Source organism: Cyprinus carpio, chromosome A7, assembly GCF_018340385.1.
Source record: "Cyprinus carpio isolate SPL01 chromosome A7, ASM1834038v1, whole genome shotgun sequence".
Taxonomy (NCBI): Eukaryota; Metazoa; Chordata; class Actinopteri; order Cypriniformes; family Cyprinidae; genus Cyprinus; species Cyprinus carpio.
The window spans coordinates 2,784,094-2,798,015 of record NC_056578.1 but is presented as its reverse complement, the minus strand read 5'-3'; the positions used below and the strand labels follow the sequence as shown (position 1 = coordinate 2,798,015).

Genomic DNA, 13,922 nt, shown 5'->3' with positions numbered 1-13,922 from the left:
AGTCCTTTCACTAATGATTAATGTTGCTGAATGCACAGGTCCTACTCTAATAAGTAAATCTATAAATTCTACAGCGAATTCTTTTCTTCTAACTTGAGTGTAATGATTTATTTGATAAAATAATTCATTTTATTCCCCACACTGGCAATGATTGGAGATATTGTTGTGATGCTGACTTGCATATTGAAGAACTTGAATCAGCGGTTCAAAACCTAAAGTTAAACAAATCTCCTGGCCTTGATGGCCTTACAGTTAATTTTTACATTTTTTTTTCATTTTTTTGAATGATATCAGACTATTATTATATAATGCTTTTGTTGAATCCATTGAAGACTGTTCTTTTGGCCCCACCATGAATCAGGATCTGATTACATTAATCCCTAAACCAGATAAAGATATGAGATATATGGATAATTTTCGTCCAATCACATTGCTTAATAATGATTATAAAATTTTCACACATATATGTTAATAGATTAAAAGTGGGCATTAATAATTTAATTACCAATCACAATCAGGTTTTCTTAAAGGAAGATCTATTCATAATAACATAAGGTTGGTGATGGATTTGGTGGAGTACAGTCACTTGATAGAGGATGATGGATTCATTTTATTTTTAGATTTCAAAAAGGCCTTTGGTATGATAGAGCATGCTTTTCTTTTTAAATCTTTAGAACTTTTCAGTTTTGGTGAACAGTTTATTAGTGTTCTAAAATGATTTACAGAGACATGAATAGTTCTGTTTCTCTCCCGTTTGGTACTACACAAAGATTTCAGATTGGCCGTGGAATAAGGCAGGGATCTCCATTGTCCCCTCTTTTATTTATCTATATATGCTGTCAATTCTGGTTACTCATGATTTATCTGTGAAGAAATAAAAAGTATTTGGGAAAACCTTAGCAATCAGTCAGCTAGCAGATGATACAACATTATTTTTTACAAGACAAAGACCCAATTACTCTGGCTATCTCTCTAATCAATTCCTTTTGTAAAGCTTCAGGCCTTCAACTAAATCTAAACAAATGTAAACTTTTGGCTCTACACTCCATTCAAGATTTGTCCTTACATAACATTCCAGTTAAAGAGACAGTGGAATATCTAAGCCTTTCTATTTCCAAAGATTTGAAGATTAATATGAAATAAAATTGAAAATAAAATGCAAAAAGCCAATGGTATCTTGAATAGCTGGTTACGGAGAGATGTATCTATTTTCGGGAGAATTCTTCTGTCTACAGTTGAATATCTATATAGACCGATCTATCCAGCTCTTTCTTTAGCTCCCTCTTCAGTTATTATAAAAACAAGCAATCAAAAAATTTATGACTTTATCTGGAGGCACAAAACATATTATTTTTGAAAATTTGATATTATCAAAGGGTACGAAGAAGGTGGTCTGAATGTGATTGAATTTGATAGTACTGTATCTATCTATCTATCTATCTATCTATCTATCTATCTATCTATAGTAAACGTACCTATTAAGCTCACCAACATCTACATTAAGACATTTTTAGAGCACACGATATTGGTTTCAGTATAAAAAGTTATGTTAAAATAAAATATTAATCTCTCACACAAAATTATGTAATTTTATTTTAAATGACAAAAGCACTTCAATTAAGATATACATCATTAAATACAAACAGTCTGGCTGTGCCTAATGGGTACATGTTTGTACCCTTTTAAGCACACCCTTGTTCCCATTAAGCTGACATCATGTTTAATTAAAAATTGTTGTTTATTTTAAACAACATTTTTTTAAGGATTATTGAAAAACAACTATATATATATATATATATATATTTATATATATATTTATTTATTTATTTATTTATTTATTTTATTTTTTTAAGGTACAAAGTCAATCACAAATGTTAAGTCTAAGACATATTATATGCTGTGGATGTGCTCCTGTTGACTCCTCTCTAACAGGATTGGTCCAAGGCTTAATGAGAGACTGCCAGTGGTTGGACCAGAGACCAGACCTGTACTATAAATTCCCCCGGTCCTCGCTGGAGGGCGCTCTCAATCATGATGCTTGCTATGATCATTGCATGTCATGTCTCTCTTTGATTGATCATGCTTGCTCCTGTGTTAAGTCTGTGTGTTAAGCTCTAGTGAAAATGCTGTTAGATCTCAAGTCTATAATGTAACAGAGTGCTGTTAGTCACGTGTTGTGAGAGCCTTATGTCTTGAACCAGAATGTCCCATTGTTCATGTTTGTAAGTCATGTGTGAGGCCGTAGGGGGTGAGTGCCTTATTTGTTTTTGTAGGCCACTTGGCCATTACCTTTTCTCCTGTTTTTGGGTAGATAAGGAGTGAGGTTATATTGTTGTGTTTTGGTTTCTTTATTTTGATGCACAGGAAAGTTAGTTTCCCATCACTTTAATGGGGAGTTAGAGTGTTGTATGTTTATTGCTTCAATTTCTTAATTTGTTTATTTCTTTGTGATGATATTGTTTGTACTCTCCAAAACTGCTACCGCACGAAAAGATTGATCAAAAGATCAACTATGAGAATAAAAGTGTACTTAAACAGCCATTCATTGTTGTCATTTATGTTGCTGTCCTGACCTAGAAAAAAAAAAAAAAAAAAAAAACAGAATACTCAAATCAAGCATTCAATTTGATCAGTTGTATATTCATAATGAAGTGTCATTTAAGCACACTGCAGCATCTATACCAGTCTACAATCAGCTAAGAAACATATTCAAGAATCAAATAAAGCCAACCAGTAAAACATTTCATTCATGGGGTTGAACACAGAAACTAGCCTCATTATGAAGCCTCTTATTAAATGGATGTCAGCTTATCTACAGTCTCTTAAGGCTGGAATACACTACACAATGTTTCCCCTGTTTTTTCCACTGATTTACAGTCTGGAGAAGTTCACAGTAGTTGCCAAAGGTCAGATGCAGTCTGTAGATTTGAGTTGAAAGAATCCATAGAATATTTAATAACTTAACTTAAAGAGACAACCATCAGTTAATATTTAAATTAGTTTATGATGTATTTACATTGACGTTCAATGTGGAAGAGCTTAAAAAGAGCACACTGAGCTTAATGGAAGCAGAAACAATTTTTAATAAATTTCATGTAATATTTATTAAAATGACATGATTTTGCTAAATAAATAATCTAGGCCGTATATTAAGTTCATACATATTTTAAAATGAACAACTATTATTAATATCTATGAAATTATACTTTTTCTTATTGATGTCACACTGAAGCTGTGTGCACCCTTTAAGCTCACCTTATAATAATATGAAATCTTTATAAATTACAGCAGTATAAAACCACAGACCATCAATAAACTGTCAATTTATGATATTATGATGTAAAAGTACAAACCAGTAATTCCTGTGCAGTAATATATTAGCGTAGCTCACAATTATATACAGCCAGTCAGCTAACTGTGTTCTGTAACATCTGCGCTGTGTTGCTAAAACTGGTGAAAGTTTTCAGCCAGCTTTCAAAATGGCCACCAGACAGTGTGAACCCATGAAGACTCATATCACAGTGTGCAATAATCTGATTGACTTGAAATTACAGGAGGTATGTAGTAACAAACACATCAAATGGTTAAGACATCAAGTATGATAATACATTATTTTGTCTTTTTATAATCTGAGCTCAAATATGGAAGTGTGTTTAACAGGTACGTTAATCCTATCTACAGGTGTTTCTCAATAAATTAGAATGTCGAGGAAAAGTTAATTTATTTCAGTAATTCAACTCAAATTGTGAAACTCATGTATTAAATAAATTCAATGCACACAGACTGAAGTAGTTTAAGTCTTTGGTACTTTTAATTGTGATAATTTTGGCTCACATTTAACAAAGCCACCCTTTTCTGGCTGAGAACCATGGCCTGGGACTTGGAGGTGCTGATTCTTATCCCAGCCACTTCACACATGGCTGCAAACCGTCCCAGCGCACGCTGAAGGTCCTGGCCTGATGAAGCCTACATGACAACATCATCTGCAAAAAGCAGACAAAATCATGTGGTCCCCAAACCGGACACCCTCCGGCCCCTGGCTGCGCCTCGAAATCCTTTCATAAAAATAATGAACAGGACTGGTGATAATGGGCAGCCCTGCCGGAGTCCAACATGTACCGGGAACAAGTCTGACTTACTGCCGGCAATGTGAACCAAGCTCCTGCTCCAGTCGTACAGGGACCGGACAGCCCTAAGTTTACTTTTATAAGCCACTTTTTTTTTATGTGTGTGTGAAGTTATCAGTAACATTCCATTGTTCTGTAAAACAAGATGGCACCGAGCATGGTGGCCGTGTTGCGAGCTCAGTTTTCACAGACATTTTCAACCTCTCCCTCTGTCTGTCTGTGGTTCCCTCGTGCTTCAAAAAATCCACCATTGTGCCCATACCAAAGAAAAATAAAATCACATGCTTGAATGACTGGAGGCCTGTTGCTCTCACACCCATCTTCAGTAAGTGTTTTGAGAGACTCGTCAGAGATTACATCTGCTCTGTGCTGCCTGCCTCATTGGATCCGCTACAATTTGCATATCATAGAAACCGTTCTACAGACGATGCTATTGCTTTCACTCTACACCCACCTGGAAAATAAGAACACCTATGTGAGAATGCTGTTTGTGGACTACAGCTCAGCATTTAACACCATAGTGCCTGCCACACTTGTTGCGAAGCTCCAGACTCTGGGACCAAACAGATCTCTGTGCAGATGGATCCTGGACTTCCTAACAGGCAGAAGTCAGGTGGTCAGAATGGGCAACAACACTTCATCCCCGCTGACCCTCAACACTGGTGCTCCTCAGGGCTGTGTCCTCAGCCTGCTCCTGTACTCCCTGTACACACACTGACTGTACAGCCATACACAGCTCCAACGTCATTGTCAAATTCACTGATGACACAACGGTGATAGGCCTGATCACCGACAACGATGAGACAGCCTACAGAGAGGAGGTGAGCACCCTGACTAAATGGTGTCAGGAGAACCACCTCTCACTCAACATCGACAAGACCAAGGAGCTGGTGGTGGATTTCAGGAGACAGAGCAGAGAACACAAACCCATCACCATCAACAAGACACCTGTGGAGCGGGTAAACAGCTTTAAGTTCCTCTGCGTTAACATCAGTGAAGATCTCACCTGGTCTACACAGACTGATGCAGTGCTGAATAAGGCATATCAACGCCTCTTCTTCCTGAGACGGCTGAGGAAGTTTGGAATGAGCCCCAGCATCCTCAGATCATTCTACACCTGCACTATAGAGAGCATCCTGACGGGCTGCATCACTGCCTGGTTTGGAAACAGCACCGCTGGCAACCGCAAAGCTCTGAAAAGGGTCGTGCGAACTGCCAGCCACATTGTTGGAGGTGAGCTTCCCTCCCTCCATGACATCTACACCAGGCGGTGTATAAGGAAATCCCGGAGGATCATCAGTGACTCCAGCCATCCTTCCCACAGACTGCTCTCTCTGCTGCCCTCAGGAAGACGTCTCCGCAGTATACGAACCCGTACTACCCGACTGAGGGATAGCTTTTTCCCTCAGGCTATCAGACTTATGAACAGTCTGAACTAATACACCCTACAGCATACTCTACAATATGGTATGCCACACACTGCACTTTAACTTTAATAGTTCAACACCGAACTATTTAATACAATAATCTACCTGCTACCACTGGATTCCATCCAATGCACATCCATAACATTTCTGTGTCCAGCCCAAGTACACTCTGTTGCACCTTAGCATATTTTCATGCGTACTGTATATATGTTTACATAATGTAGAATGTGTACATTCTGTGTATAGTGTATAATGTGTAGTGCTAACTGTAAGTATGTACACATTGCGTAAAACGTGTAGTGCTAACTGTAAGCATGTCCAATAGTACACTGTGTGTACTGACTATATGTATGTGCATATTGCATATTTTCACCTGTTGAAGTCTGTTTGGTTATATGTTAACTGTTTCTGCAATTTCTGGTGCACGCTCCCAAGAATTTCACTCACCAAGGCACATGTGCTGTGGTGATGTGACAATAAAAGTGACTTGACTTAAAAGAAAAGATTAATCTTTTTGTTTCAAGTTAAAAGTTGTTTGTTGATGTAATGCAACAACAATAAAAATCTATTTTACCAGAAAATACTAACATTTTCTGTGTGTGCAATAATAATCAATCGATCAATAAATAAATTATTATTTTGTCCACTTTACATTAAAGTTCACTTTGACTGGCTACTAATGTTTAATACTCATTAATAAATGGTTCACAGGTGTTCACTTTACATCAAGGTTCACTTTCACAGGTTATTAACGTTTGTAACTCATTAATAAATGGTTCACAGGTGATCACTTTACATTAATGTTTGCTTTCACAGGTTACTAACGTTTATAGCTCATTTATAAATGGTTCACAGGTGTTATCCAGTCACAGCTGTGGGCATTTACTTCCACGTCTTCAATACAGCACGCCCATAAAAACCGAGTGTTTCTCGAGCTGGCCTCAAAACCAGGGTAGAAAATAGCCTATTGATTATTGATTTGGATGTTTCTGAATGTAAAAACCACACAAACATCATAAGTGGACCTCAGACAACAGGATAAAATAAAAAAAAAAAACTTTAATGTTACAAATGATCAAGGCAAATTTGATTTCTCATGTGATCCCTTTAACACCCTTCATGCTTTTGTAAAATGCATTTGTGAGAACATTTGATGCATTTTTTTAATCCTCCCAAAAGGCCTTTATCTATTCTTAAAGGGATACTCCACCCCAAAATGAAAATTTTGTCATTTTGGGGTGGTGTATCCCTTTAAAGAAGGCAAATGTAGCAGTTAAACTACAGTGCCAAAACATTCTACCATTTTTTCGCCCATATTTAGGTGTACATATGTATCAATTAAATGAATAAATGCAAAATGAATATATGTAACTCTTTTTTAAAAAATTACTAAAAATTGTTAGTCTAATGTAATAATCTAATGTAATAATTCAGATATCTGTAACTAAGAATGAATTGCATTAAATAAAATTGAACTTCAAAGAAGAACAAACAGGAGATTGTTTCGGTACAGTCCTGTTCTTCTGGAAGACTTTCCCGTTGGGTTGCATCCTCCATGTCAGCATGACGTCCTGATTGCTCAGCGTCTGATTTAACTAAACACAAAAACAGCCTTAAGTTACTCAGTGGATAAATCCCACGCAGACAAGTTTGAGGCATTTCAGCTCAAAATGAACATCTCTTACTTTACAAATCTTACAGAAAGATCAGAATTAGTCAAAACTCCAGACACAAAGCAATTGTGTTTTGTCTTTACATAAAGACTGACTGAGGTGGGTTTTGTTCACACTGGTGGAGAAATCTGATCATTTTCTTAAATCTTATTTTTTAGACTGATGTCTAAACTGACCTGATGTTTTCTGTTTGCTGTATGTTTAACAATCAATTTTCAGTCAGTTGAGTATTAAAAAATCCACCTTGTTTAAGACGAGCGCCTTCAGTTCAGCTTCATCCACATTCTCAGCAGCTTTCACCTGCACTCGGATCACCTGCTTCTTGGCTGTGGGAGAAACATATCATATATATTACTCAGTTTTATATATCTTACTTTATGAACATATAAATCAGGGATTCATAAACTTTTTGTCAAACAAACCCCTTTGACCAAAAATCAAAAACCGTTACTTACATCTGCTCCTGAGATTTTAATTTAAGGTATGTGATTTTTGCCTTTTTTTTTTTATTGTGTAAGTTTAATCCTTTTTTTATATTTTCCTTTTTTTTCAGTTAATAAGATGTTTAATTAAATTAAATTTAAATAAAATAGAATTCTGAACATTTTAAATGGAAACCGTTTAAATTTGTTATAAAAAAAAAAAAAAATTGGGAATTTTGAAAGAAATTTTGGGTATAAAGATTTTATAAGGCCCTACAACTAGGGTCGAGTACCGAACTCTGTATTTTTAAGAGCACCGACCAAGTTACATTGGTACTATTGAGTACTGATTCACAAGAAATCAATCGATGCCAAATTTCAGTACCTGAGAACACATCTGGGTGTGAGAGTAAAGGGGGTCGGAGACCGGATGAGAAGCGCAGTTCTGTGCCACATCTTTGTGTTGAGTGTATGCACACTGGTGGTGCCACTCGACGACTGTCCGTGCCACTGCTGTTTAAATCCTGCCACGATTTTATAGTTTTCCATAAAAGCACATTATATTTCTCCCAAATTATTGTTTATGTACATAATGACTTTATCCTAGGCTGGAAGATTGTGTATTGTGCATACTTCAGCACAGCGTTCATCTTTCTGTGGGTCTAATACCGTCCGTATGCTTTATATAGAGAGCTATAATAATACAGATCATGCTTTCTCTTCACGTTTGCTCTGTTTTTCAAACACCATTCAAACTCAGCAACACAACATCAACAACAACACTTTATTAATTCTTGAAGTGAACTTCTGTCTGTTTGGTGATTAGATTAACTGTTCTGGACTGCTGTCTCCTTGAACTGAATGCAGTGTGTCTGTTGTGTGATATGTGAGTTGCTTGCTGACATTCATAATTATTTTGTCTAGTGTATAGAATTTTTAAATACATAAATAACAAAATGTTGAAATTGCGAGGTTTGGATGTATGAATGAATGTACAAAATAGTTCAGGACAGACCTACCAGTGTTACAGTAGAAGTACTAAGTCGTAGTGCATACTTTATCATCAAGTGTACGATAATAATTATTTGCAGCAGCACAGTCTTCGTTCCACTTAGTTAATGTCTGAGTAGCGAGGTACATTTACATTTAGTCATTTTGCAGACGCTATATCTAAAGCAACTTACAACTGAGGAATACATAAAGTGATTCTTCTTAAAGAGGCAAACAGAAACAGGAAGTGCTCATAATACCAAGTTTCAGGCATTGTTCAAATAAGTACAAGCTAGAAAGGGAAGGAATAAATAAAGTGAAAAAAAATGAAAAAAAGATGACGTGACATACAGACATACAGCCAAGTATGGTTACCCATACTTGGAATTCGTGCTCTGCTTTTAACCCATCCAAAGTGCACACACACAGCAGTGAACACACACCGTGAACACACACCCGGAGCAGTGGGCAGCCATTTATGCTGCGGCGCCCGGGGAGTAGTTGGGGGTTCGGTGCCTTGCTCAAGGGTACCTCAGTCGTGGTATTGCCGGCCCGAGACTCGAACCCACAACCTTAGGGTTAGGAGTCAAACTCTCTAACCACTAGGCCACGATTTCCCCTTTTCTTGGGCTTGACAGAGACCTGGATTCGTCCAGAAGACTCAGCAACCCCAGCTGCTCTAGCAAACAATGTCTCTTTCTCTCACATCCCACGTCAGGTTGGTCGGGGTGGGGGTACTAGTCTGTTCATTTCTAACAAGTGGAAATACTCAACCCACTCTCCCCTATGCAATTATAACTCGTTTGAATCTCATGTGATCACTGTAACAGCTCCTATAAAACTCCAGGTTGTGGTAATTTACCACCCTCCTGCCCAAATTACATACAGACTTCCATTCACTCCTTGCTTCATTTGATCTCAAACAGCTTATCACTACAAGCACGCACAAATCAGGCAACCAACTTGACTAAATTTACACATGCAATTGTATTGCAGACAACATTCTGGTAGAACCTCTACATATCTCTGATCATTTCTTCATTACATTTAAACTACATTTTGCTACCTGTGCGCCACCTACCCCTATACAGGTTACTTTTAGACGAAACCTATGCTTCCTTTCAACCTTCCATCTTTCCTCTGTTGTATCCTCCTCTCTTCCCTCACCTACCCATTTCTCATCTCTGGATGTGAATGCAGCAACTGACACGTTATTCTCTACTTTAACCTCTTGTCTAGATGATAGTTGTCCTCTCTCCTCCAGACCAGCACGGGCTGCCTCTTCTAACCCCTGGCTATCTGATGTTCTTCGTGAGCATCGGACCAAACTCAGGGCAGCAGAGAGAAAATGGTGCAAATCAAAAGATCCATCAGACCTGAGTATGTATCAGTCTTTGCTTTCATCTTTCTCTGCTGAAGTCCGTACTGCTAATCTTCATATTTCCACAACAAGATCAACAGTCCTCCAGACACACGTAATCTCTTCAAAACATTAAATTCTCTCCTCTGTCCCCCTCCACCACCTCCTACCACTTATATAACAGCCGATGATTTCGCCACATTCTTCATAGACAAAACCAGAACCATCAGTAGTCAATTCTCAGCCCCACACGAAAGACCTCAAACCAACCACACCCACCGCTAAAACTCCCATCTTCCCCTTCTGTCCCCTCGAGGCACCTAGCAACAAATTTAGCTATTTTTAAAATGTATTTGGCAACTTTTAGCAACCTTTGAAAAGTGACTCAAATTATAAAAGACATGGGTAACACTTTATAATAACGTTCAGTTGTAAGTCATTTATAAGTGATTAGTTAATGATGAACTAATCATTTATTTGTGTTTTTAATTTGTTTTTATGTGTGATTTAAATATTTTTGTCTTAAATTTTTTTGTTTATTTTTGATTAATTTATAAGTGATTTGATGGTGATTAGATGATGATTTAATAATCATGACTATTTGTGACCCTTGACCACAAAACCAGTCTTAAGTTACTGGGGTATATTTTTAACAATAGCCAAAAAAAAAAAAAAAAAAAAAAAAAAAAAAAAAAACATCGACACAATTATCGATTTTTCTTTTATGCCAAAAATCATTAGGATATTAAGTAAAGATATTTTGTAAATTTCCTACAGTAAATATATCCTACAGTAAATATATCAAAACTTAATTTTTGATTAGTAATATGCATTTAAAGGCAATTTTCTCAGTATTTTTTTTTTTTTTTTGCATCCTCAGATTCCAGATATTCAAATAGTTGTATCTCGGCCAAATATTGTCCGATCCTAATAAACCATACATCAATGGAAATATTTTTTTTTTCAGCTTTCAGATGATGTATACATCTCTATTTTGAAAAATTGACACTTAAGATTGTTTTTTTGGTCCAGGGTAGCATATGTTCACAAATGATCATTAAGTAATATGCTAACGATTTACAAATCTTTCAAAAGTTATCTTAAAAAAAAAAAAAAAAAAAAAATGCATTATGAAATAAACAGATCTTTAATAAATGGTAAATACACTGAAAAATAAATAAATAAATAAACTATTTTTTAAGGTAAGTGGTTGCCAACAATTTATTTTAGCTACATTAAAAAAAATGTTGAAAGTTAGTCAACTAAATGTATTTATTTAATTATTTAAATTGCAGCCATTTAAATTTTTTTTTAGTAAATTCAGTGAATTTTTTTTTTTTCAGTATGGCTATTAGTTAAGTTACTAGTTAATATATTATTAATCACTTATAAATCATTGAAATGTCAACATTGTACTATTGTGTCCATAAACATTTGTTAATCATAAACAAATGATGATTAAATCATTTGTAAATGATCAATATATAATTTATGCAATCTAATGTGTAAACTACTCATCAGTTGTAAATGTTTTACAAACCTGCCGGTTATAGGTTGTATGTGTGTACACACTGGGGTGAAAGATCTATGAATGATGAGTAAAACATTTAGTTCAAGTGATGCATAGTTTACACTTTAGAATAGGGGATGCAGAAAGCTTTGTAAATTATTTATTCATGCGTTTACACAACAGGTTCTGAATACTCTGTAGTGTGTACTGCAATGTAAGGGCTGACTGGTGACAGATGTCTTCTCAGACACACATGGAGTATTTTAATGCCATGAGATAATAGTACAATGTTGACATTTTAATGATTTGTAAGTGATTAATAATATATTAACAAGCAGCTTATTAACCATCTACTAAGGATATGTTTGATTATTTCATGATATGCTATTTTTTAAAGATAACTTACAACAGATTTGTAATTCATTGGCATATTACTTAATAATCATTTTTGAACATATAGTCATGTTTTATAAATGATTAGTTTATCATCATCTAATCACTTGTAAATGATTTATAACTTAATCTACAAAATATAGTTACAAATATTAACATATTACTTATTAATCATGTATGAACACATAGTTATGTTTTGTAAATGATTAGTTCATCATTAACTAATCACTTATAAATGACTTACAACTGAACTTTATTATAAAGTGTTACCAAGACATGTATTTTACCTCTAAATCACACAAAAAAGAAGAAACCATTGAACAGCTAGCCAGCCAAGCAGCACCGCAGCCTGGAGAGAGGTGCCTAGCAGTACACACATCACATGACAATGGACCTATTTTTTTCCACGTGAAATTTCACTAATGTGACTGCACTTTAACAATCTAGAATGAGGTGTTTAGAAATTACCTGTTCCATAAACCTCCACTTCACACAGCGTGAGATATGACCAGTTAGGAATGTACATGTTCACATAACGACCTTCCATTCCACCGCAAGAGAAACTGACAGTACTGCCTACTGGAACAAGTGAAGTGACACCACATCTGCAGAGAGAAAGAGAGAAACCACGACACAATCAGCTGATCTGCTCAAATCCGGTTCTCCTGACACGTTCATCACTGTTTTCATAACTTCACCTGGGATTGTTGTTGCCGTTGTTTACCAGAGAGTTTCCGATGCGGATCTCTACTCCAGTCGTTTCATCCAGACAGCAGTCGCCTCTGTTGGTGATGGTCACTTTGTAAATGTAGTAATAATCCAGCAGGTCCAGCCTCCACCACGGGTTGAGCTCGTATCCTGTGTGGGAGCAGTATGTATGAGCCGTACCTGGAGCGTATCTGATGCCGTCGATGGCCTTTGTAGCTACACAGCCGGAAAATGTGGTCGACTGTACAGCCGTTCCTTTTAATGCCAAATTCTCTAAAAAAAAAAAAAATTAAATTGAAGGGGGGTAGGGTCTAGAATGTGTTGTGTTTAGTTTCATTACATTTGGTTTAAAATATTAAATCCCAATCCAAAACACTCAATTCCATTTACTACTACATTAAAATCTGAACTTAATATTTTTAATGGATCTGCGCTTACATGAACTAACTATGAGCAGTTGTATTTTATTAACCAACATTAACAAAGATTAATAAATACTATAAGTTGTGTATTGGTTAATGTTAGTTAATGCATGTTAACTAATGGGACATTAGTTACTACTTTTTACCTTTCAAGTTTACTGAACTTCCCTGAATGGAAAAGACACCTGTTACAAAAACAAAATATTTCCATTGCTTTCTGGGATGTGGATCAACTTTATGTTGCATTTGATCTTTCAAAAATGTTCATAAAGAATAGCTAAACAGCATCTATAATTGTACATTATCTGACTGATGCGTGTCATTTATACTCACCCAAAAGTAAGAACAGATAAGAGAGTCCCTCCATCTTGTTTTTTAAAGACCATTAACCAGATACCTGTGATGGTCAGATATGACAAGGGCATCCATCCCTCCTTTTATTTGTGTTTCTCTTAGAAGCTTGAGTCGCCGCCCTTAGGAAATTCTGACTGACAAAATTCAGCTTGCTGAATATATTTCACACATCATGGTACCTCCAGAATTGCTTTTCTCAGCACATCTCTCAGGTCAAGTCTGATTTACTAAACAAATCTGGCAAAATGCAAATGAAGATGAGGACCTTAAGGATTTCATTATTAGTGTTAGTTCAAAATAAGATCAGCTCTTAAAAGGAATCATCTAAAATAAGTGGAAACAACATAACCATATTGTGTTGTCCAATGTGAGGCATTTTTCTTCTTGAGCATCTTTTATCATTCAAGTAGTTTATTCTGAATGAGAAAAAAATTATTGTTGTGAAGTATCATAAAATCAATATGTGGGACATCTGAATGAAAGCAATGGTATACATAGATAAGAAAATCATGTGCAATAAAGGAGACATTCAAAAT

At 35.9% G+C, this 13,922-nt stretch overlaps 1 protein-coding gene across 1 annotated transcript; it reads right to left on the bottom strand.

Moving 5' to 3' along the window:
- Positions 1–7,446: 7,446 nt before the first annotated feature.
- Positions 7,447–13,457, bottom strand: LOC109066686 (fucolectin-like). Its single transcript, XM_042759263.1, has 4 exons — positions 13,430–13,457; positions 12,601–12,883; positions 12,371–12,507; positions 7,447–7,553 (listed from the first exon to the last, which is right to left on the bottom strand). The coding sequence occupies exons 1-4, from the start codon at positions 13,455–13,457 to the stop codon at positions 7,447–7,449; spliced, it is 555 nt and encodes a 184-aa protein (XP_042615197.1).
- Between the last annotated feature and the right edge of the window lie 465 nt (positions 13,458–13,922).